The sequence below is a fragment of the Cyprinodon tularosa genome, unplaced genomic scaffold (genome assembly GCF_016077235.1).
Source record: "Cyprinodon tularosa strain WSP-4 unplaced genomic scaffold, ASM1607723v1 ctg608, whole genome shotgun sequence".
Taxonomy (NCBI): domain Eukaryota; kingdom Metazoa; phylum Chordata; class Actinopteri; order Cyprinodontiformes; family Cyprinodontidae; genus Cyprinodon; species Cyprinodon tularosa.
Window position 1 is genome coordinate 51,452 of NW_024039350.1, and position 26,642 is coordinate 78,093.

Consider the following 26,642-nt stretch of genomic DNA (forward strand, 5'->3'; position numbering starts at 1 on the left):
GGGCTCGATCGGCGGGGGCTGCCAGGAGGTTCAGGCGGAGACAGCATCCTCCGTGCTCAGGCCATCAGCGCCGAGCTCGGCCTGAGGGTCCAACTGAAGCCCTATCCGGGGGGGGTGGGGGGGTCTTGAAGAGGATTTAACCCCGGCCTTAGCGGTGGATGGTCGTGGAGGGAGCCGCTTCTACCCGGCCGCTTAAGCAGCATCTGTCGGGGCTTTTTTCCCCCTCCTCCAGAGCAGGTTAGCGGTCCCCTTTTCTTCTGGAGCCAGGAAACACCGAGCAGATCTAAGCGACATAGACCGGCTGGAGGAGGCTGCAGGGCGGCCCACAGATTGCCCCGTTGACAGGTTGTCATCATGGGCAACGCGCCCACAGCCAGAAAGGGCAGCGAAATGGAAAGCGGTGAGTCCTGATTATCAGAAACAACCAGCTTCCATAGAGAGGCCGCTTTTCACAGCAGCTCCATTCAGAACCATCCGCCTATTGGGGCAAATGCTGACAGGAATTACCAGCAATGTTCCTCTTTTTTTTTTTAACCAGAAATAATTACCAGGCTCTGTTACTCTTCATTGATCGACATGAGTTGCTAAATAATAAAAAGTAAATACTGTTTTTGTTTCTAGTCTTTACCTTTAGAATCGGGGGAAAGAACTGAATGTAAAGTGCAGCAAGCTCACTTCCTCTTGTGCTCAGTTCTTGGCAGGATCGCAGACAGGCTATGTGTCAGATAATTCCTGAACACTCTGTGCCTGTTGCTCTCTGGCAATAGATAATGTTGGCACACACTGCAAACACACCGAGACGAGGCATAAGCGAACCAAGAGGCTTCTTATCACTCAGGCAGACAGGGCCAGCCTGGATGCTGTGGGTTTCTAGTTAGCCCCAACATCAAATCTGTAATCAACCTATGAAAGGCTGACAAATTATTTGCTTTTGTCTTTTTATAGACATAAAAATATACATTTTCTATTAATATCTTAATGGAATTAATTGACTTAAACCATGTGTTTCTATTGAGTTAAGTACACACTAAAATATTTCACCAAAATTTAAAGATTTGTGAAATTTTATTCCATAACAAATTCCCATTTTCTTTAGATTATTCTAAAACAAACCTACTAAATCCTTACATGATGCATATTCATTAATGTGATATAGCTTATTTATTTGCTGCCTTGCAGCAAGAAAGTTCTGGGTCCGATTCCTGGCCCGGGATCTTTCTGCATGGAGTTTGCATGTTTTCCCTGAGCATGCGTGGGTTCTCTCTGGGTACTCTGGCTTCCTCCCACCAAAAACATGACTGTTAGGTTAATTGGCTTCTCTAAATTGTCCTTAGGTGTTAGTGTGTGCGTGAATGGTTGTCTCTGTGTTCCCCTGCGATGGACTGGCGACCTGTCTAGGGTGTACCCTGCTTCTTTATTTGAAATAAATGAACACATTGGTATTATTTTTTAGTAATTATTTTTAATACTAAATACATAAACCTGATGATTATGTAATTAAAATGAATAAGCTCTATTTTACAAAGGAATATTGATCATGTAAGGTTTAATGTTTTCTGTGTGATATATCTACAAAAACTCTAAATGTAAAGACATGAATCTTAAAATTTGATTGAAATACATATGGACTCTTATCAACATTAGTCTAGAGATGGGGTCTTCAACGTTTTCCAGGTCAATGACCCCCAAAGTGATGATGAGATGGAGCGGGGATCCCTAATTATATCTATTTTATTAAATTGTGTTATATCAATGTGATATAACACATACTGGTCCTATAGTCACTCTATTACAGATGAAGTAATGTAACGAAAGTAATTTCTCCCTGGGATTATTAAAGTATTTCTGATTCCTGGTTGATGGGACAGGTGTTGTGAATGAAACGGTGCCCAGTTTGAAAGAGCTCCTGTGTGTTGCTGAATGTGTGCATTGATGACTGAAAGACATCTGCCTCCATTTATCTGTTTAATACAGTGTGTTGAATTCATGTTAATGTTTATTTAAAGACATTTCAATTTATGGAGGGGGGGGGGTTTAAAGAAAAGTCTAATCAACCAAAACTTTCTCGACCCCCATGCAGTACCTCTGTGGACCCCTGTTGAAGACCTCCGCTCTAGAGGTTAAACTCAAAATTGTGTCATTCATGTTTCTAGTACAGTTACTAGACCCCAGAAACGGATTTAATATTCTTTTTGATTTTAATAAAAAGAGAAAAATAAACTATGTTACATTCCTATCTTAGAAAAGCTATTTTAGAGTAGAGGGAGGGCCTCAAAAGTTGAGCTGCAGTTGTACTTTGGTGCTAGAGAAGCATCATAAAATTTTTTTCCCATATCCTTGGACACAGTGCCTTTGCTTATTAACTGCTGCGCAGTAAGGTCGATGCAAATGTATAGTTACACAGAAATATGAAGTTCTTGTTTGCTTGTTTAATTTCATTCTAATTAAGTGAGATGTCAAAAACCAGTTTGAATTTCAAACCATTTGGAGGAAGATTTCCGCTAACATTCATATATAACCGCTTAAACAAGCTGCCTGTTCATCAAGGGTAGGTTTGACTCTACATTCAGGTAGTTTGTCGTTGCAGATTTGCACATTTGGTTTAATTTATTTACGGATTTATTTGTCATGCAGGAAGGGAAGAACCCACTCTGTTTTTGATTTTAAGAATTAGCCATTGAAGCCTACAGGAACCATAATATGCCTTTTCCTTATCCAATAATCTTTAAATAGTAATTTTTTTGTTGTCATTGCTATTTTAAGTTCCAATAAAGCTGGTCTTCTGCATTTAAAGCATTACTCTTTGGGAGCAGGGAGCAGCTTGCAGCATCAGGGAGCATTCTTGGGCTTAGGTTTAGCTTTTGGAGCCAGAGTGGCGAGCGCTCTGCTCTTATCAGAATACTACACTTATTTTATGGAATTATTATTTTCAATTACCTAATGTAAAGTTTAATATTGCATTCTGTAGTTCCATTTATGTTTTGTGTATATGAGTATTGATAAAAGTTTGAGCACTCTAAGTGTGTGAGAGTCGAACTACATGCAAATTACTGGTCTGAGCTGTTTTCCATGCTATTTAAAGTTCAACTGTCATGCTACAAATAACAGTGAACCAGGATGCAGGTTTATTCATGCTTTCTGCCGTTTACCTCTAATATGGGCAACTTGTTAGATACTCCTTTGTCGTCTCTCATTATCCGTAAAAACAAACCGCTGAAGCCACGTTTTTTCCTTCCTCCTACAGTCAAGGAGTTCCTTGCAAAAGCCAAAGAGGACTTCCTCAAGAAATGGGAGAATCCTTCACAGGTTTGTACATTTTTTTTCTCTACCTATGCTCTGCCAGGATTCTAGATGGTTAGACATTCCGGAAGAGTATAATGCCATCACCTTAGGAAAGATGTGTGCAGAGATTATTTATCCTTTCTCCAGTAGCATAGATAAAAATTGACAAAATTCTAATTAGGGCTCCAACAATTAATAGATTTAATCATGATCACTATATTATTAAAATAATTGTCAACTAATTTCTTAATTATTAACACAGTATACAGATGCTAACACAAGAGCAGCCCATTTAGAGCAGGGATCATGAACAAATTGTATTAAAAAATCTATATGAACATCTTTTATTAAAGAATGCTTTTAGTCTGTGAAAATGCTCAATCCATATAGTATTAAATCTTCTATAAGGCGCCTTTTGTTATTCTATTATTAAACAATCAATATTAAAAAAATTAATTAGATTGATTGGAAAAATAATTGTTTAATGCAGTTCTTATTGTGATGGTAAAAAACACGGAGAATTCTATTCTCCTCAAAGTGCTTGAAAGTATAAAAAAGTAAATTCTAGAAAATGAATTCTGGCCCGTTGTCGTAGCAACCTCAATGTAGTTAATGTTTTCATAGGAAATAAAGTTTCTTTAGATTAACATTAGGGCTGAAACAAATAACCGGATGAATTGTGATTGATCCATTAATCGTTAACTGGAGTATAGAGACTGTAAAACATGCTTTTAGCTGACAGGGACCCACATTGAGCAGCAAGTAAGAAAAATACTTAAAAATGTAGATAAAATCAAGATAAAAAAAACCAAAAAACTTTTTCATCTGCCAAAATGCTCTATCCAAAATTCCTTAAGTGGAAAAGTTTGTTTCATCTGGTTTCATTTTGTTAAAAATCTTCTTTAAGGAACCTTTTGCTTTCCGATTATTAATTGATTAATCGAAAAAAAATAAATAGTCAACAGATTAATTGATTTGCAAAATAAACGTTAGTTGCAGGTCCAATTAACATAGTATAATCACCTTCTATCTAAGTCAGGCAACACTTTACTCTCACTTTAGATCTTCTATCCAAATATCGTCTTAGCTCAGTGAAAATATCGACATCAAGGAGTATTTTTATCAGTAGTTGAGCTCAGGTATGCTGCGTTTATTGACCAGGTTTTGGGGCTTCTGGGTCACTAGAGCTAAAAAAAAAAAACGGCCCAATTCTTGTTATGGTGTATGATATCTATAGCTTTACTAAAACATTAAATGAAAAGTTAAGTGTCTTTTAAATGGTTAAAAATTGGTTATAAATAGTCCTTTAAGTGAGATAAAGTCTCAGTTAAAAAGTTCCTCCTTAATGATATTCTATAAATTGCAAGATGTCCAATCACAAAAATGTCCAAGAAATTGATTTTTGATGCTCAATCAACAGTGGATTGTAATTAGAATTATTATTTTTGCTGAAATAAACAAAAATAAAAGCTTTTGATGCCTAGAAGAAATAATGTCTTTTTGTGTGTTTTCTTTTTGCTAATTCTTTCTGTCTTCCATGTGCTCAGAACACTGCTAGCCTGGAGCAGTTTGAGAGGTTGAAAACCTTGGGTACGGGCTCATTTGGCCGCGTCATGCTGGTGAAGCACAGAGAAACGGGACAGCATTACGCCATGAAGATCCTCAATAAGCAGAAGGTCAGTATCACCAAGGGGATCGTCCAGGTCGCAGGGAAATTAGGGCTGTTTAAAAGTGTTCTATTCATCTGCAGATGCTTCTGTTTAATGTTCTCACCTGTTGCTTATGGGATTCACTGAGTGGATTTGTATGGGTTTCATTTCTGAGGGCTTCAAATACAGTTGCAGGCTTCTTCATTCACTTGTGCTAAAATAAGCACCATCCAGTGATGTTTTTTCTGTATGAAGGCTACAGCAAGTGGAGCAATTAAGTATAAAGTTCCGCCTACATTTCTCCTCTGACAACGAAACTGTATGATTATGAAGGTCTAGTCATCACAAGTCATTTTAGACGCCAGTTTGATTAATTTTTATCCTATACTGAGGCCATATTTTAAATACTTCCAACTGAAAATCTTAGTATTCCATAAACAAATATAATTTAAAATGAGATTTTAGACTTCAATAAAGGATATTTCTTTTCTAATACATGAAATGATATTGTCTATTTAACGTGATTGTCAGTGAAGTGTTTTTTTTATGTGGCCTATATTGATTTTAAAACATTAAGTGTTTGGCCGACCTTGGTAGACGTTGATTGTCTGCTTGTTGCTTTTATTTAAAACAATCTAAGAAATATCTGTACTGTATGAATAAGCAGATGTTCAGTATTTCAATAGGCAGTCATTTTCATTAAGGGGTGTGTCTGTAACTACTTTAGAGTTGTTGTTTGTTCAACTTTACCTTGGGGAATAAATGTAATCTACTATCCTGGACCTTAGATAGAAGGAAGTACTTTGACCATATTTGTTTTGGTAATGAGAGTCTTAGGTTAGAATAAGAGAGGAAGTATGTTTTGGGCTTTTTAAGACACCCTCACGGCTTTGTAATTGTTTACTTTGCATGTGTTTATGGGTTAATTGGTTAAATAAAGGGTTTCGTTTTGGACAAGATCCAAACAGATGGCAAGCACGGATGGGATTTTGCAGGAGACAGAATCCGATTAATGATGCAGAAGTTGACTTCTGAGTTAGAACTTCCCTTCAGGGGTAAAATAAAGAACTGTTTAATATTTTATCTCTGGTCATTTCGACTGCATTTGAATAATTCTTGATAAAAATCTCATGTATTTCAACCCGTAAAAATCTATACTGGATTTTGAAACTTTTTTCTAAATATAAAATCAGCATTTTCAGTGTATGTAATGTCATTTAGGGCACTTTATAATGGGGAAAACATGACAACCATATTGTATGAACCATGCAGACCTGGCCTGATTTATTCTACAGGTGGTTTGTTCAGATACAACTACGGCCAGAATAATTCATATGCTGGCAGATTTAGATCTGAAAATACTGTCTTAGAGTTTAGCAGGCTGACACTGTTATTTATTGCCCTAGTTTTAGCTTCCTTCTCTCAATATTTTTGGTAATCATTTATTTGTTTAATTCATAATTGTCATACTAATGCATTAAATAGGACAAAAGACATGGAACATAGATAATATAAATAAATATTAATTCAAAAGACAACAGATTTTCATGCAGGAAAACCACAGGTAGGTCAGGATGTTACAGTATCTTTAAGACTGAGCTAAAATTAATAATGGTGGTCTAAAGGTCTGCTACTGCAGATATGCTATAAAAACAAGGTACCAATGAGGTTTAATTTGGACAACTTGTCTCGATTTAGTTTTAATCATGGTGTTATGACCAAAAGTACTTTTCTTTTTAGTGAGAATTTAGTAAGGCCCAAATTCGAATAATCCAGGTCCAGAAAGCAAAGATCCTGTACGGATATTGGTTCCAACATTATGCATTTTCAGCTCCACTGACTTGGGGTGTCACTGCCCGATTTGCACATGTGTAAGCAGATATTCACCCAGGTCGTCAGAAATAATATAATTCTGGTACTAAAAGGGCTTATTTCTACTCTTAAATCACCAAAGTATAATAATACACACCTTTAAAAAATGTTTTATGACTTTTCTTAGGTACTTTGATGCGTTTTACATTCTGTTTAACTGCTTGACTGACGTCATGATAGGACATGCTCAGAGCAGTCCAGCAAAACATGATTAAACCATTTTTATCTGCATTTTAGTTGTTTCTTTCTTTAGATTAAGTACTATGTACCATAATGTTAACACGAAAGGAAAACATAAAACTTGGGTTCTTGCAAAAAAAGAACCCCAAAAAAAACAGCCATTCCTATGGGGTGGACACGTTCTTCTGGTTGAATTTGCATGTTTTCTACTGCTACTGCTACTATATAAAGCTTCGTACTCAACGCTAATTCTGACGTTTTGAATTGAAAAAGCTTCCTGGATGGGAAGCGAAACGTCTTCAAACTTTGAAATGAAGTCCAGTGGATTGTTTTTGAAGTTTTTTGGATTGACTATGACCTGGAGGACTGAGAATCTTCCCCAGCATAGTAAAATTGTAGTTTGAGGGATCCCTATTTCTAATCATTCACATGAGATTTGATCAACCACATTATTTTTAGATTTTAAACTAGGAAACAAATGCAGCTTATAATTTATACAAAACTTGAAACAAGCCAAGAACGCTACAAAGCAGGTGCTAAGACTAGCACTGTTAGCAGTGATGATAATCTCACAGTCCTTACAAATCACCTACAGGTGCTGGTCATAAAATTAGAATATCATGAAAAAGTAGATTGATTTCAGTAATTCCATTTAAAAAGTGAAACTTGTATATTATATTCATACATTACATACAAACTCATATATTTCAGATGTTTATTTTGTTTAATTTTGATGATTACAAATGACAACAAATGAAAATCTCAAATTCATCATATCAGAAAATTAGAATATTGTGAAAAGGTTCAAAATTGATGGCCCCTGGTGCCACACTCTAATCAGCTAATTAACTCAAACCACCTGCAAAAGCCTTTAAATGGTCTTTCAGTCTAGTTCTATAGGCTACACAATCATGGGGAAGACTGCTGACTTGACAGTTGTCCAAAAGACGACCATCGACACCTTGCACAAGGAGGGCAAGACACAAAAGGTCATCGCTAAAGAGGCTGGCTGTTCACAGAGCTCAGTGTCCAAGCACATTAATAGAGAGGCGAAGGGAAGGAAAAGATGTGGTCGAAAAAAGTGTACAACCAAGAGAGATAACCGCACCCTGGAGAGGATTGTGAAACAAAACCCATTCAAAAATGTGGGGGAGATTCACAAAGAGTGGACTGCAGCTGGAGTGAGTGCTTCAAGAACCACCACACACAGACGTATGAAAGACATGGGTTTCTGCTGTCGCATTCCTTGTGTCAAGCCACTCTTGAACCACAGACAGCGTCAGAAGCGTCTTGCCTGGGCTAAAGAGAAACAGGACTGGACTGCTGGTGAGTGGTCCAAAGTCATGTTCTCTGATGAAAGTAAATTTTGCATTTCCTTTGGAAATCAAGGTCCCAGAGTCTGGAGGAAAAGAAGAGAGGCACTTCATCCACGTTGCTTGAAGTCCAGTGTAAAGTTTCCACAGTCAGTGATGGTTTGGGGTGCCATGTCATCTGCTGGTGTTGGTCCATTGTAGGGCTGCAACAACGAATCGATAAAATCGATAAAAATCGACTTTTAAAAGCGTTGGCAACGAATTTAATCATCGATTAGTTGTGTCGCGCGATTAATGCGTCATCCGCCGCCGCCGTCATCCCGGGGAAGAAAAAAAAATATGGCGGAGCGAGTCAGCGCCGCAGTTGCAGTGTTGCCAACTCAGCGACTTTTCAGACCTCTCCAGCGACTATTTTTTTAAAAAGCGACTAGCGACAAATCTGGCGACTTTTTACGGTGTCACTGGCGGCTTTTGGAGACTCTTACGTGAAAGCATGTATCGTTCCTACTCTTGTCCTCCAGCGGCAGCTGCTGCCGTGGGGCGCCTCCCCCATCCCAACGCCTTTCTCCCTCTCCCACAAGAATCCCTCTCAGCGCTGCAGTCCGAGCCGCAGGATTTTAGTGAGGAGTTTACCCTCAGCGTCCAGACTGCAAATGAAGCGCGCATGCCCCGGGATTGACGGCGCAAATTGATCACAATAATTAAAATAGCCTTTGTAAAGTGAAAAAAGTCGTAACATGCAACTTTTGTAAAGACAAATAAACATGGCACGGAAGCACCACTGTTATGACGCAGCACCTGAAAAGAAAACATGTTGGAGCCTTCAATGGCAGTGAAGAGAGCTGATCAGCAGGATGAGTAACCATGTTTGTTTCATTTTAAAGTGGGGAAACGTAACGTTAGTTTCTCAGGTAGCTCATCTGATGCTTTCCTTAGCTTGTTAGTAGGTTACAGACAGTGATAAGGTTGGCTACTTATTTTACTTTTAATTTCATTTGAATTAGCTTAAGCAGCGTTTATATTTTCTTTATAAATAAATTAACTTGCAAATTATGAGGGCAAGGCTTTTAAAGTTTAAATCTTCTGGCAAAGATAAAGTAAAGAACATCCTGCAATTTATGGAAGTAAAGCAGAATAAAATCCAGCAAGATCAGTAATATGTCAATTAATTATCTGCCACATTCCCATGTAAATATCTGTCTTTGGAGGACGTGTTTTTTAGCACCCCTACTTCTCTCATTTTTATTCCAAATACAATTTATAATTTGAATCACAGGGCTATTTTTATCTCTATGGTTCAGTATTTTCTCAAGTAGCAACTTTAACTGCTATACTTTCCTGTCTTAAAAGGCAGAACTCTTCTAGTCTAAAAAAACCTCATTTGTTGAAATGGGGGGGGCCTATTGTTTGAACCCCTTAGGGGCTTTAAAAAACAAAAATGTCTCTTTTTGCGCTTTATGAAACAAAGTACCCTATATTTTCTGGATGTACAGCTACATTTCTCATGTAAGTTTGCGTAGTTTTAAAACAAACATTTAATTTTTCATATAGCACCAGTACAGTTAATGAGCAACCTGTACTTGTGTGCTTGTTTGTTCTGTCTAAAATGTTTATTTTGGAATAAAGAGGTTAATATAAAAAAAATATTTTGTGTCCGATTAATCGAAAAAATAATCGGCCGATTCATCGATTTTCAAAATAATCGTTAGTTGCAGCCCTAGTCCATTGTGTTTTCTGAGGTCCAGGGTCAACGCAGCCACATACCAGGAAGTTTTAGAGCACTTCATGCTTCCTGCAGCTGACCAACTTTTTGGAGATGCAGATTTCATTTTCCAACAGGACTTGGCACCTGCACACAGTGCCAAAGCTACCAGTACCTGGTTGAAGGACCATGGTATCCCTGTTCTTAATTGGCCAGCAAACTCTCCTGACCTTAACCCCATAGAAAATCTATGGGGTATTGTGAAGAAGAAGATGCAATACACCAGACCCAACAATTCAGAAGAGCTAAAAGCCACTATTAGAGCAACCTGGGCTATCATAACACCTGAGCAGTGCCACAGACTGATCGACTCCATGCCACGCCGCATTGCTGCAGTAATACAGGCCAAAGGAGGCCCAACTAAATACTGAGTGCTGTACATGCTCATACTTTTCATGTTCATACTTTTCAGTTGGCCAACATTTCTATAAATCCTTTGTTTTTATTGGTCTTCAGTAATATTCTAATTTTCTGATATGATGAATTTGAGACTTTCATTTGTTGTCATTTGTAATCATCAAAATTAAACAAAATAAACATCTGAAATATATGAGTTTGTATGTAATGTATGAATATAATATACAAGTTTCACTTTTTAAATGGAATTACTGAAATCAATCTACTTTTTCATGATATTCTAATTTTATGACCAGCACCTGTATGTTTAATCTGACATCGTTTCTGTTTCTTTTTTTTAGCCAAGTTCCTCATAATGTGATTCAGCTCAATGAGACAGTTTAGCCACAACATTGCATTTATTAACAGCTTCCTTTGTTTCTTCAAAATAAGAGTGTTAAATGCAGAATGTGTCTGTGAAGCTCATAGGCTTAAATTTGTTTCCAGGACTAACAGTAGCCTACGCTGGTATGACGAAGTTACTTTTCATGATATGGATTTTACTTTGATGAAAAATTTAAAGAGGTGTTGTGATTGTTTTTAAGTGCTTACACCAAAAGATCTCCTTATACTCCTTTAAAAGCATGGTTTTAGCCTTTAAGTTGTAGTTTCTGATTGGTGAAACCTTTGTGAAAATTGTGATTCCGTTTCCCCAAGATCAAGTTGTCTTCTTCTAATAAATCCAGTATGAAGTTTCTCCTCTACTGAATTAAAAATATAGTAATATAGTGAATGCATAGTGTAGCATTCAGTGGTTAAAGATGTATTTCCAAGTGTTAAAAGGGGGGCAGTAAATAGATTAACTGTCAGAGGATGTTAGGCTGCTCTTCTTATTAGTTGTTTATATTAATAGATGTTTTAAATCTCAGCAGTCTTTTAAGTGATAAAATATAACCTTTGTTATATACTGTGTTTCCCTGGGTTTGACTTTCAGGTGGTGAAGCTCAAGCAGATAGAGCACACCCTAAATGAGAAGAGGATCCTCCAGGCAGTCAGCTTCCCTTTTCTGGTGCGGTTAGAGTATTCATTTAAGGTAGGTCTAATGTCGTTGTTGTTTATATGTCATGGTGGCTGGGAGTTAAGTTCTGGTTTAGTCCGGTCTAACTCATAATTTTCTTTTTGACATAAATGTCATCATTTGCTTCATAAATGGCGATTCCACTTCTTTTTTGTAAAACAGTCCTGAAGAATATGTTAACATTCCATTGAAAAATTAGCTAAAAACAAGATGGCTGCTCTCTGTTATCCACTTCATGCTGTGTTTATAATTATCCACGTGAGCTGTCTGAGTTTGATTCAAACTCAGACAGCTCTTGTTGTGAAAGTCTGGGCTGTTTCTGCACAGTGCAGCTCTGTGCTGTGGCTTCCACTCACCTTTTTATATGCAGATGAGTTCACTTGTAAATTTGTGTGCTGCTGCTTGGTGAAACAAATATATATGTGAGTTTTTTTTGGAAAAGTGCAAATCTTATAGGGCCTGACGATCCTGCTGCTGACCCGCCCATTTAGATCCATGCTGCTCTCCTGATAAGATGATTGAATAATAGTATACTGGATAACCAATTTATTCTGTAAGGGCTTTAATTAATCCCTATATGACAGTGAAACAGGCTTTTATATAAAATGTTTTAACTTCGGAAATTACTTTATCATGTCTAAATGTCCGCCTTTATGTGTATTTCCTAGAAACTGCAGATACTTATTTTAAATCATAGAATTAAATTAAGCAATCAACATTTACTGAGTTTCCAGATTAACCCTTGATAGTTCTTCATTGTCAATAATAACTTTTTTTTGTTGCCAGCAAATAGCATAAGACAAGATTTATTTACATTTAAAGATCCTTTGTTGGCTTTGAACCACTTACAATAATTCAGAAGGTCATAATTAAGGCTGTTCATCAGATTCTCCATATTGCTGCTGGAGATAAAGAGATTAGTGTCTTAAGCAAACAGCAATGGAAAGAGATCAGTTGTGGAAAGAGACGCAAAATTATTCATATAGGTTATGAATAATAGAGGCCCCAAAATGGAACCGAATGAAAACAGAAAAATGAAATCGAATTAACTTCTGAATCAACATTTAGATGAATGTATTGCTTTCTTTCTAATAAATAATTGTTTACTCAGTTTTGTATAGTAGCTTTAAACCATTATCTATACAACCTAGAAAGTAAATGTCATGATTTATGGCATCAAATGCTTTGGAAAGGTCTGAAAACACACAAATTCCAAATTCTTTGTTGTCTAAAGCTGAATGAACTCCTATTAGTTCAATCAGGGCTATACACGTAGAATGTTTTTTTTTTTTTTTCCTGAAAAACACATTGATAATTGTATGAAATATAGTAGAATTTTTAAGCAAGTGATTATTAAGTCTTTTATATACAAGTTTTTCCAACGTGGCAAACGTGAAATAGGGCGATAATTTGAAAATAGTCCTGGATCACCAGTTTTAAACAAAGCAAATTTTTAATCTGAGGAAACAATACCAGAGACAATGAAAATATATAAGTAGTACAGATATTGATAGAGTGGGCCATTTAACAACAGAAGTACTTACAGAATACCATCATGACCAGAAGCAGAAAGCTGAAGACCAACAATGATTATCTGAACCACATAAGAAATAGTGGTTCAAATATTCCAACAAAAGAAAATGTACCTTTCTATACAATCTACCGGGTTTATGTTTGAGGAGGCAATTTTTTTTTTTACCAGAGAACCACCAACATTTGAGAAATAAAAATCTTAAACTTGCAAGCAATATTGAAAGGATCCATAAAAACTTCCATCTGAAAAGGTTTATGGCTATTTTAAAGGATCAAATTTACTTAAAAGATGTTAATTCATTTTTTTCACTGTAGTGTTTTTTTCTCAGCAACCCTCAGAAGATTATTCTATTTTTATTTATACAATTTATATGTTGACAGTTTTAAAGGTGTATGAGATAATAGAGACTTTTTGTACAGCTTATTTTTTTATTAAAGGCATAGTTTAGGATTTTCACTGAATTCTTTATAAGGCCCGCCCACTCCACTTAAAAAAAAAAATGCACATGCACAACCTTGTACCTGCTCCTTAGAGGGAAAGCCTGTCAGACGGGTGTAAGAGCATGCATGAACCCATTTCTCATTGTGCTTTTTGGGATTTTTTGAAAACCATAGATTTGGTGTTTTTTTTTTGTTTTTTTTTTATATCTCTGCATAATTTAATGAAGGGATATTATTTTTTGAAGATATCATTAAATATTTGCATAAACATATGATAGGCAGAGTTATTTCAATAATTGCTTAAATTTTTATTTATTAGTATTGTTGAAATGTTACCTGGGAGGAGCTTGGAGTAGAGTCGTTGCTCCTCCACCTTGAAAGGAGCCAGCTGAGGTGGCTCGGGCATCTCTTTCAGATGCGTCCTGGGGAGGTGTTCCAGGCATGTCCTATTGGGAGGAGGCCTTGTGGTCTCTTAGCTGGCCTGGTGTCACCGTTGGGTCCCTCCAGAGCAGCTGGAGGAGGTGTGTGTGGATCGGGAAGTCTGGGCATCTCTGCTTAGACTGCTGCCTCCGTGACCTCGGATAAAGTGGAAGAAAATGGATGAATGTTGAAATTTCTGTAATAGGTAGCTGATCTTTTATTGCTGATGAAGGTTCTCAGTCATCCAGGTCAGTCATTCCGTAAAAATTCAAAAAATATCCACTGGACTTGGTTTCCAAGATTTGAAGACGTTTCGCCACCTCTCCAGGAAGCTTTCTCAATTCAAAACATGCAAATGGGCCATTTGCATGTTTCCAAGCGATACAAGGCTTTGTCTATATAAGACTCAAACTCACTGCGGATCCAGACATTTGAATTGAGAAAGCTTCCTGGAGAGGTGGCGAAACGTCTTCAAATCTTGAAAACCAAGTCCAGTGGATATTTTTTTAATTTTTACGGACTGATATTTTATTAAGTACGCAACAGCTTTCCAATTGAACTATTTGAAATATTGGAAAATTATGTGAAATATCAGTAAAAAATATTTCAGATTTAGCAATCTTTGAGTGATTTACACAGAGATGTTTCCAACTTAAAATGATTTTAACACTTAATCCTGATTTGAATCCAATCTGTGGACGGGGCAAAAAAAAAAGGACAGAATAGAAAGGAAATAATCCAAGCCTTAAAGACTTCAAGCTCACCACCAAAGAGTGTGTCTTTAGAGATCTCTGACAAAACTGCAAACTGCCATGAACACAAATCCATTGATCTTCACTTTTAGGCACAAATAACCTCCATTTATCACAGAATTGAATTTACTTTTACTGATATCTATGTCTCTCTAAGCATGAATATTTTGGATTTTCTAGTATTTATTGAGCTATTTTAAAGATTAAACAACCAAGATGTCAGAAAAATCTTTTTAACCCTGCTACCATCTTGTCAGCAGGGTCTCCTGTGAGGTTCTTTTTGTTTTTATCCCTCCTTTCTTCACTGTAAACCCTGCTTCCATAGAATACAGTCAATTTGGCTTCGTGCGCCACATGAACAGGTGTCAGCGGCACTTTGTGCCTGTGCACACTAACCCAGATGAGGGCCGTACTTCAATTATGTCCTTACTCAGGTTAAGCTGTTAAGATGCACCTGGCTGGGCAGGCGGTCAGTATCCTAGAGGCCTTAAATAAACCTATTAACGGTCCATGTGTGCTGTTCTGCACACAGATAGAAGTGGCACCAATGAGCACAAATCAATGCCGCCGAACTCATTCTGAGATCATTAAAACCGTTTTCATTCGTCTAAAAAAAGGGACTGGGTTATTTTGTTTTGTGTTTTACTCTTAAGAGGCTTTCATATCACATTTTTGAGCATTAAAGAGACTAAATGAGCAGTGGCCAGACTTCACCTTCAAACCTGGTAGCATGTTTTCAGACCATTTCCTCGCTTTGTGTATTTCAGTTCCTAAGAGGGAGTTAGAAAGCAAACATTAGCAAGATCCCACTAATGTTAGAATGGAACAAGCCTAATCCTCAGACTAAATTATTGTATGTTTTTGTATTTGTGTATAAGAGAGGGTTTCTAATAATATTTTTCTCCATCCAGGACAACACCAACCTTTACATGATCATGGAATATGTTCCAGGTGGAGAGATGTTCTCCCACCTGCGGAGAATTGGCAGATTCAGGTCAGTGTCTATAAGCATCAGGGTTTGCAGCAGGAAGTAGCTCCTGGTGATTCCCATAACAATTTTTTTGGGGTGTTTCATGTGTTTTTCTGTGCCCACAGTGAGCCACATGCTCGTTTCTATGCTGCTCAGATTGTGTTGACCTTCGAGTACCTGCACGCTTTGGACCTGATCTACAGAGACTTGAAACCTGAAAACTTGCTCATAGACCAACAGGGCTACATACAGGTTAGCAAACCTGATTCAACCGTTTCCTGTTTGTGAGGAGAATACAGGAGCTGACATAGAAGGTTGACGTATTTCAAAGATTTTTATTCGTCTTCTTTAGGGGTGCAAATAATTGTAGAATGGGCTTTTTAATTTTTGAATCAAAAACATTAAATTAACAAGCCACAAATAATTGTCTCTACATGTATGACTGGTTAAAGTCCAGCTATCAAAAATCATTTAACCCTCATCTGAAAAAATAAATTGCTTTTATAAAATGCCTCCATCTGGAATTTAGAGAAGAATTTAAAGTTAAAATCTGTTCTTTTTAATTTATTATTGTGCTGTAGCTGTAAACATCCCTCTAGATACCTGTCTCCTGGGAATGTCTTCTAATGCTCTTTAAGCTTACACTCAGACCTCTGACTCTTTCACTCTATTTTCAGCTCCTACCCTAATTTAAATAATTAATCATAGCTTTTTTACTCACTAACTAATTCCCATACTGTTGGTTATTCCAGTCTCTTAAGGATCGGAATTTATTTGTAAAGCAATGCAAAATGATTTTGATGAAAAAAGATAAACTGATACAAATTTAGAGGGGAGATTTTACTGCAGTTTTTTGGCCTTGATGAAAGGATAGTTTTTTTTCTTTTCTTTTTTTGCTAAATTCCTTTTTTATCAACATGACACAAAAGGATATCTAATAAAGCAAAACTGAGATTAAAAGGGTTTTAAGATGATCCATTCTACATAGGAAAAAAAAATCCTGAATCTGTAGTCTGCAAAAGATCAGAATATGTTTATCACGTTCTGTAGAGGTTGTGTCACCACCTTGTGGTTATATGTGAAATTACAGCATCATTTTTTTCCCTCTGCATTTTATTTCTGTTAGCTGTGGTCCATAAAGTGTTTAAAAAAAAAAAAAAAAAAAATCCTTTCTGTCTTTCCTTCCCACTCAGGTTACAGATTTTGGCTTTGCCAAACGGGTGAAGGGCCGGACCTGGACACTGTGTGGCACCCCAGAATATCTGGCTCCAGAGATCATTCTCAGCAAGGTGATCTAACTTCTCTCTTTTGTTTTTTACTTAAAACCTAAAGGGAAACACAGTTTTTTGTCAACATCCAAATAACACTAAACAAATCCGACCCAATTAACCCTAAACAAACCTTGAGCTTTAATAGTTTGACTTAATTTAATCCAGATACATTTCAAGCTAAAATATGACAATAGATAGAGGATTGTTTTTTGGTATGCTTCTAACAAGACCTACAATGCAAATGATTCTCGAAACAGCAAGTATAGTTGGAAAATGTCCATATTTAATCTGCTGCACCTCTTATAACCTAGAAATCTGATGATTTGTTTCCACCGGCAGGGATACAACAAGGCAGTGGACTGGTGGGCGCTGGGTGTTCTGGTCTATGAGATGGCAGCGGGGTATCCTCCTTTCTTTGCCGATCAGCCGATTCAAATTTATGAAAAGATTGTATCAGGGAAGGTGAGTTTCACTCACTTATCACTTAGCTCGTACACTTAAAATATTGGGTTTATTTGACTTAAAAGAGGCTTTGCCAGTTTTATCTTTTTTTTTTTACATATTAAAAAAAGATATACTATCTGTAATTCCCTTGTTTATTTTATAAAACATTTATTTGCAGGGATTTCTTCTACACTATGTGAATGTTTCACACATTGGGAAGCAAAAAAAATCCAAATGTTTGATATTGCATCATTTCTAAGCTCCTATTTGATTAAATCATGCAATGTTTTGATCATTTCTGTTTTAATGCATAATCCCACATAAGAGTGGCACTTTTTATATATGGAAATCATCATTTCCAGTTTGTCGTTTAACTTTTAAAAGCCCTTTACCGTTACATATTAATATATTGAATTACAATCCTGATCTCGATATCAATTTTGGCAATATCCCGTTTGCAAATGATCCATGTTTTCAGGATTTGGTTCAATAGATTCTAGGCTATCAAGGTTCCCTTTCATCCCTCCAGTGATCGTATTTGAGGTACACAGTCTGAACAGCTCAATTTTATCTTTTCACCTCACAATATATGCAAACTATATATATTACTTATATCGAGATGAACTGGATCAGAAATGGATCTCATATTTTGTAGTCGCTATTCAGTCTAAACTATGATGTTTTATTAAATCGAACTTTACAACACACTTTGGACACTAATGATGACACAATCATCAAACTGTTAGTGCTTCTAGAATTAATCTTAACTTTATGAACTATTTTTTCTACATTTACTTATTGTGATACATCTTGTTAATACCCTCAACAACAGAAATACATAATATATATAAAAACAACCTTTATATTTAAAATGAGATATTTAATAAATCACTTACTATAAAACATGCTGAGGTGTTTCTTGTGTGATACCAGAGACACCTTTTTATAGGCCATCATTTGGGATGGAAACAGCTGATATTAATTTGCACTAAGGGGCAGTATTGCTTTCTATTTACTGAGAGATTTTAGCTTCACCCTTTTCTCCCTTTCTTCACATGTTCAACACTTTTTCCCTGTGACATTTCACTTTATGACACAACTTAATTTTTCAACAATCATGGTTTGATGTCTTTCTATGTATGGATGCCATGGATTGTTACAGACATCTGATGAAAATGTCATGTCAATACCACCTCTAGAAATATATTTACTGAGAAAAATTGTGCCGTGTTCAATACTTATTTCACCCGCTGCATATGTAACCATTTAATTATACATTTTACAATTTAGGGATATATTTATATCTTTAAAGAGATGCTGTGTAACTTCTATCAAACAGGGGAATTTGACCTCCAGCTTTAGTCCCCTTATTTAGGCTGCACTTTAAAAAATGAAATTGTCTAGAGCTGTTCCTAACGAAATTTCTTTTTGTTTACACTTGTGTATACAAAATGACAAAATAAATCTGTCTAAGTCTAAAACAACTGGCAATACCTCAATTTAGAATAATTAACCCCCCCCCATGATTGGAAATCTGCTAGCAGACCACTTTAAATCAGCACATTGAGAAGTCATGAATTACAAAGAAAAGTAAGTGATATTTGATCTAAACAATCATTTAATGCATCTTAAATTAAGCTTAACAGGGGCGGAAGGAGCACTGTGTTAGTTTAATAATGTAATTAATAATAGTAAATTTCCTTTATTTCACAATCTGTTCATTTTATTAATTTAAATCCCCTTGTCCCTTATGGGTCTCCATACACTGCAGGGGTCACATTACAGTCATTCATATATTATTCTTGTGACCCTTCATTTGGTGTCAAAAGCATTCATATTCTTTATTTAAATAAAAGTACAGATACCTGTTTAATAAACAAGAGTGTCGTAAAAGTACTGACTGAAATCCTTTACCTAAGTAAATGTAAAAAAAAAAAGTATAGATCCTACAGTGTTCTTCAGTTCAAAGTCAAATGTGTAAGTATTCACCCAAAATGGTGCAAAATAACTTACAAACTCTTCCAATAAAAAAACATTTCTTTGCACAGAAAAGTGGTTATTTTCCACTTCTGCTCACTGTGCTGGTAGAGAAAACACAGATAATACAGAGTTAAGCTAGTTTTGTTCTAAATTAGGATTTCAGACAGGATAATAAAGACAGAACTGAACAGAAGTCCTGCATAAGCAGCTCATTACATTTGGCTGCAAATAACATTAAGACTGACATAGATTTTGAAACATAATCAACATGTAAATGTAAAAGTCTTCTTAAGGGGGATAGACGGGATGTCTCACGTCTCAGAATCTGATCCCTCATATCCATGCAGCTTTTATGTCATATCTTTATCAATATGTATAAATGTAGAAAGTAAGGAGTAGAAAGTACAGATTGTGTGTAAATGTAGTGAGTGAAATTAAAAATTCCTCAGAAAAGTAAATATTCAAATAAAGTATAGATACCAAAATAAGCTACTTAGGTGCATATTAAGCTACTTAGTGAGTATTTATAATTAGTTACTTGACAATTCTGCTTGTGACCCTCAAGGGGTTTTGGACTCCCACTGAGAACTAGATCTAGATCAGAGGTCTTCAACAGGGAGTCTGCGACCCCTAGGGGGTCCGCGGAGGTACTGCATGGGGGTCGCGAAAGTCTTGGTTGATTACTTTTTTTTATGTTCCCTCCTGCAATTTTTTGCACTAATTAAAATGTCTTTAAATACACATTAACATGAATTCAACACACTGTAGTAAACAGATAAATGAAAGCAGAAGATGTCTTTCAGTCGATTGCACACATTCAGCGACACACAGGAGCTCTTTCAAACCTGGGCACCGTTTCATTCACAACACCTGTCCCATCAACCAGGAATCAGATTCAGAAATACTTTAATAATCCCAGGGAGTAATTACTTTCATTACATGACTCCATATGTAATAGAGTGACTATAGGACCAGTTTGATATAACACAATTTCATACAATGTATATAATTAGGGGGTCCCCGCTCCATCTCGCAATCAGTTTGGGGGTCCTTGGCTTTGAAAACGTTGAAGACCCCTGCTCTAGATGATAGAATCAGTTTTTGAATGTGATATAAAAGCTTCAGACAACAAGGCTTCGTCTTTAACCTGTAACCTTTCCTCCCATTGTTAAAACCAGTTTATTGGTGTCCAATTTACTGCAAAAACTATAGAAATGTAATATACCCATAATTTGAGTAGGTAAATAAGAAGCTCTACCAATGGAATGAGTATTTTCTACTTTTAGAAATAAGATAAATGGATAATATGCACTTGATGCACTCTCTTATTCCATTGACAAAGTGTCTCACTTACCTGCTTAATTCATGAAATTTTTTCTTATTTTAAGAAAAATCGACCAACTTAGATGTCCTTTTTTTAAATGTTTTACATTTTTTCGGTTAACTTATAAAGCTGTCACTCATTCCTGTTGTATTGTGATTGGTTTTGTGACAGAGACGCTGTAACTTCTTGCATCTTCTTGTTCTTTAGGTGCGTTTCCCATCTCACTTCAGCTCCGACCTGAAGGACCTGCTGAGGAACCTTTTACAGGTACAGAAAACCTCTCAGAAATCCAGAATTTACAATAAGGAGCCATCTGAAAAGATGCGCTGATCTTTTTCTCAGGTGGATCTCACAAAACGCTTTGGGAACCTCAAAAACGGAGTCAACGACATAAAAGGACATAAGTGGTTTGCAACGACTGACTGGATCGCCATTTACCAGAAAAAGGTCTGCAGGTTTATTATATTTTGATTTTTACACATTTGTGACTCTTCGATTTGATTCTGAGTTGGCGCCTTTTTAACGGCTTTGGTCCGTTTTAGGTGGAAGCTCCTTTTGTTCCGAAGTTCAAAGGACCGGGCGATACCAGCAACTTTGACGACTACGAAGAGGAGGAGATCCGGGTCTCCTTTAACGAGAAATGTGCCAAGGAGTTTGCTGAGTTCTAGCATTAAAGCAGAAAAAAAGAATGAAATAGGGAAAGTCTAAGGTAGGCTGGTCAAACAGGAGAGAAGAAAAGCGTCCTGTCTCCTGTCCAAATATGGACACCAGCTACGAAAAAAGGGAAAAATCGCATAGAGGTGTGAAAAGAAGATAGCAGACCGATAACCAGCAGTGTTGCCTTTTCTGTTGCGTTTCTGTTGTATTTAGTTTGATGTCGTCTTATTTATGAATCCCTTTATAATGACGCTGTGTTTCATGGGTGTCGGGGGACGCCGCTAACTTAGAGTTGCCTCTACGCATTTTCACCCCAGATCTTCCCTCCTCTGCAGTCATTCCCGTCCTGTTCTTTTTTCGCGCCACAGCAAAGAAACGTCGACCAATCAGCGCGCCATTCGTCACATGAGCGTGCGCTAAAGACGCCATGGGTTTAAACCAAGCAGGATTCACCATGCCTACACATCAATGCCCTCATGTTGTATGCTTCTTAATTTCTCCCGTCCATCTCATAGAGAAAACAGTTAGAAGGCGATAGGGGCTAAAAGAGAGACGACACAAAAAAATAAAAAATCAGGTACATCTATTGTGCAACTCCATCTACGGCTCTTATTATTGTTAATATATATTTAAAAACTTTGTACATATCTGCCGTACTCCATTTTTAAATGTTAGTAAGTACTTAGTGGCTCCAGTGAAATCATATCACGCTGACATACAATGAAATATGAATCAAAAAAGAGGATTTCTCTCAGTTTTAACGGTGTGGGAGAAAAACCGACCACATAATGGAAACTCAGGTTTTGAACATATCACTTAACAGGCAATTATCTCCATAAACGTCTAAGGATCAGCAGGTGAATCTCGGATTATAGATTTGAGAATTTGAAGTTGTGGTTTAAAAAGAAAATCAAAAGGGAAAAAGAAAAGGGACTATTTTCGGAGTTTTAGTTGGCGTCTTCCACACTTATCCCTTCCAGAATATTCGGTCGGTTTTTGATAAAAGTACTTCCTGTTTCAGAGCTCATGTATTCCACGGGAATTGAAACAACCGCTCGCGTCCCCCACCCCCCACCTCCCCTAACTTTTAGAGACCCTGTGAGACAGAAGACCTCTGACTGCTTCTGGCTGAGGGTCGTCAGCGCTTCGATGTGTGCGGACAGCGGTCAGGATCGCGTGCTTCATCTTGACCGTCACTGTTTGTTCATATCACAGAGGAGGACGGCACCACTCTATTATCATTCTGTGGTTTAGATCACACCCTACTTTTGCTAAGTTACTTTTTATTTGTGTGTATTGCTGTTCAAATAAAGGATTGGTACTGTACTTAACAGGTCGGAGGTGGGTGAAACACCGCAAGGTGATAATACAGCAGGGAAAAAAAGTGTTGAACACATCTTTCCTGAGTAAATTTGTTTCCATTCAGGCTATGGCTGTAATACTCACACCAGAGGCTGCTAACAACCCAAATAATCTGCACATAAAAGAAATCAAAGCAATGCAGTCTATAAATTAGGTTCTCTGTAATCCAGCTGAAATGTATTAAACATTAAGAGGAAAAGCTTTAGACACTGATGACAATTTTAAGACGTCACTGTTGCATTTCTCTGATGGAATTTGAAGGCTTCTTTGATGGAAAGTTTTCTTCAACTCTTCTTGGAAAGTTTTCTCTGCTCTGCAGTTTTTAGATTATGCTCAAGTCAAGTGATTGGTTGAGACAATCTGATAGATTTCTGCCTTTTTCTAATTTCTTTCTGTACCACAAGTTTTCCCATGGCTTTTTTTCCCCTACTTTGCAGCATAAGCTGATATCTTTGAAAACTTGAGGAAATGTGAGCTTGTCTTGCAAAACCTCAGGTTATGTCATGTCTTTGAAGTATTTGTGCTCTTTCTTTTTGAGCTTGTGGTGGAGATCAATGGGCTGTAATTCCCTGTACTGCTGTCCCATGAGCAGCTATGTCACTTTTTCAAAATTTCTTGTTTAATTTCTTTTTTTTCTTTTTTTTTTTTATAAGAATGATCAACTGGCCCTCTGGGAATGAACTTTTATTGCTCTGAGTGCCTCTAAATGTTAAAATAGGTATTAGTTTGATTAATCACAGTAAAAACTAAAGCTGAGTTAATATTGTAGCAGCGCCATCTATAAATGCGGAGCATTCATGACGTGCTGCTAATGTGGCAATTTTTTAGCTCATATGATTCATTTGTGTATGCTCCAGTGTTAAATGTGTAGGGAGGAGAAACAGGAGCATTATTAAGAATTTAAACATGACCTCTATTAAAACAAAAAAGCAAATATGCAATATCATGACAGGGGTTATTAAGAGGTTTGGGTACATTTCTTCTTAGAAATGCTACCATTCCCCCAGCATTTCAGTGGTTTGTCCAAATATTCTGCTTTTCCTTCAGCAGTTGAGTCTTGCGCAGTGAATCTGCAAAAAAGACCTTGTGGTTAAGTTAAAAAGCAAAAACAAACATTGGATTTACTGATTTTAAATGATCACAGATGTGCTTTAGGATTGGTTATTTGCTTTTAGACAACTTTTCTGATCATGCTTTTCAATCCTTTGTCAGAAAAAATGCAAAGAACCAGTCTCTAAGTGTGTTTGGTAATAATAAGTGTCTTGAAATTAGGGTCAGGGTCATCAGAAAGACAAACCTTAGGGCATCAACTAAATCAGCTGCCATTTTTCTTTATATGTTTTCATTCGTTGCCTTTTTCCTTCTACTTTATAACAAATAATTTGAAGACTGTGCAATTTGCATTGATCTCTTTGTGAGCTTGAATTACTTGGGTTGTTACAAACATCCAACTTTAATTTGTGATCAGTAGCCCCTCTAGAAATGCGTTTACAGAGAAGAACAATGTTTGATGATTGTTTCTCTTGCTATAGCTTGTTAAAATGTATTTTTTGTGCAGAGTAAACAATCTGATGATTTGAAGTTAATGACCTCAGGTGTTCGGGGTTCTCTTTGCTTGGAACAGTTTGAAAGCAGAGCATTATGACCAGAAAGGATTTAATAATTAGTGTCAGCTGTAAGATAAAATGAAATGAGGCTGTAATGTCATCTTATCAGCTTATCGGGGATGTGAAATACTTTAGACTGACACAAAGAATTCCTCTCATCGTATTTTTATGTTATGAATCGCAAATTTGTCAAATGATATCAGAAATGAGAAAACAAAATAGGCCTTTGGTTTAAACACATATTTGCAAAGTTTAATAGTCTATGTGCATCATTTGTAAATTTGAGTGATGTTTGAAATGACCTAACATGAAGGAATTACACCGGTGGACTAGTCAGGTTCACAAAAAAAAAAGGATTTGTTTTATCGTCAACCACATGTGTCTCTAAAGATTTCCTCTGTCTACATTCAGCCCCAGATTTAAACTGCAGTCATTTGGATTAAATACAGAGAAACTGTAGGTTGTAGCACTTTATCATGCTGATACAGTGGAAGTCCTGACTCTCAATTAATCTAAGACAACTGACATATATATGGACAAATATGTTGCCATCCCTGGTAAAGATGTTTGAAAAAAACTGATAAATAAATATACCCGCTACGGAATTAGATCCTATGTGAAGAAATAATTTGTTTTTTCCCCAGTTGTATACCACAGCAGCATTCACAGTGAGAAGACTTCACCCATTCTTATTCATATTTTCCATCGAAGGTCTTGAAATAATAATATCTATTTTTTTTTTTTTTTAGACATGTCAAAGGCAGCAGATGTTTTTGAAATAAGGCTAATGGCTTATGGAGAGGTTGTTAAGGAAACTGCGCTACACCTCCATTCCAGAAGGTGGTGGTACCTTCCGTCGCCTAGAAGCCATGACAGCCTGAACCACAGAGCTGTAAACTCCTAAAAATTAAACCCCAAAAGTTTACATTCCATTTGATTTGTATTTTAAATACATCTCTGCTTAACTTTTGACTCAAATATTGATTATTATTAATCTGAGATGGATTAATGAGTTTTCAGGTCAGTGTACAGTACTTTAGTCAGGTAGCCTAAAAGTCTTTTAGAGTATCCTTGTGAGCTTTCTGTTTGCACTGCTCTGAAAGGCCACAGATCTGCATTTACAGGTGGCGTTCTGTGTCACAGAAAGTCTATTATATCAATCTGCTGTTGTCCCACCCCCCCTATTTGAATATTTGAACAATATTCAAATAAAATTTTAGATTATTATATAAGTGGGATTTTTTTTTTTTTTTTTAACACTTGTTTACCAGGGGGGGCAATAAAAGTGTATTTGTCCACAGTCTTGTCCATCATTTAACACATAAATGGTCATTTTAGTGCATCTGCTGATGTTAATGTGAAATTCCTAGTCAAATAAGTTTTGGTTTGCATTATTATTAGTATTAATAAAGTATTAACAGAACCACCAGAATAAGTGTGTCAGATGTTTGCAGACTGTAACATCGTTACCTCATGATTTATCTTTTATGGAAAGACTCTAAAATCTCAATCCTAGTTATGGGATAGGTGAATGATGCACTTCACTGCTGTTTATTTTTATGCATCACGGTTTGTTGAACAGTAGGAAACTCATTTCCACAATAAATCTGGGGCTTCTTTAATTTTTGATGCAAGGCTTCTAGTTTGAGTTAAAAATTGTTCTCATACCTTGTAACCTTCAGTCTCCTGGAACCTTTTTTTTTTTGTTGGTTTTTGTGCTTTTTCTTGATAAATCTGAAGATCAATGGCCAGCCTTCTGGTACTAACATCCTCAGATTGTTCCTTCATGTCAGGTTAAGTATGCAGCATCCCTGACACACTGTCGCAGACACAACTTCTTGTCATTGCAGACACAATGCTGGTACATAAGAGCCTATTGTTGCACTTTTTAGGGAAATGAGACCTCCCTCTTCCCCAGCCAGTGTAAACCATACCTATCCCTGCCACACGTACACACACTAAACGCTCTTGCGAAGGGAAGCATCTAGACTCACGGGAACGATGACATAAAACACCATGTGTAATATTTTGCAACATGAGTATCATTCCAATAAAGTTTTACTTGTAAAATCTCCACTGAACTTGTTAGTTTTTACTCAATGCTGTACGTGTTTGTTCGTAGTTGTTTGAACAAGGTCAAGTTCTTGAAGAGGTAGTTTCTTTTTTTGGTTCTCCATTTGTTATTTTGCAAATGGGTGGTCTTGGATGTTTCCAACTTTTTTTGGGCGCACAAAGTAAAACCGTTGGCTGGTGGACGTTAAATACCAATTAGCTCAGGGGTTCTAACACTATCAAGAAAAGCAAGAAAAGGTCTTGTAGTAGTTTAAACATCTTTCAGGTTTGGATTTGAATAAAAAGAATAGACATATAAAAAAAAATTTTTTTTTCTTTTTTTTACCCGAATGGCAT

The 26,642-nt window shown here is 36.6% G+C and overlaps 1 protein-coding gene across 1 annotated transcript; it reads left to right on the top strand.

Annotated features, from left to right (window-relative positions):
* On the top strand, positions 1 to 26,314 carry LOC119798033 (cAMP-dependent protein kinase catalytic subunit alpha). Its single transcript, XM_038307364.1, has 11 exons — positions 1 to 400; positions 3,245 to 3,306; positions 4,830 to 4,958; positions 11,389 to 11,487; positions 15,530 to 15,612; positions 15,714 to 15,840; positions 16,782 to 16,877; positions 17,199 to 17,321; positions 20,815 to 20,874; positions 20,950 to 21,054; positions 21,150 to 26,314. The coding sequence occupies exons 1-11, from the start codon at positions 355 to 357 to the stop codon at positions 21,273 to 21,275; spliced, it is 1,056 nt and encodes a 351-aa protein (XP_038163292.1). The 5' UTR covers positions 1 to 354; the 3' UTR covers positions 21,276 to 26,314.
* Positions 26,315 to 26,642: the final 328 nt, after the last annotated feature.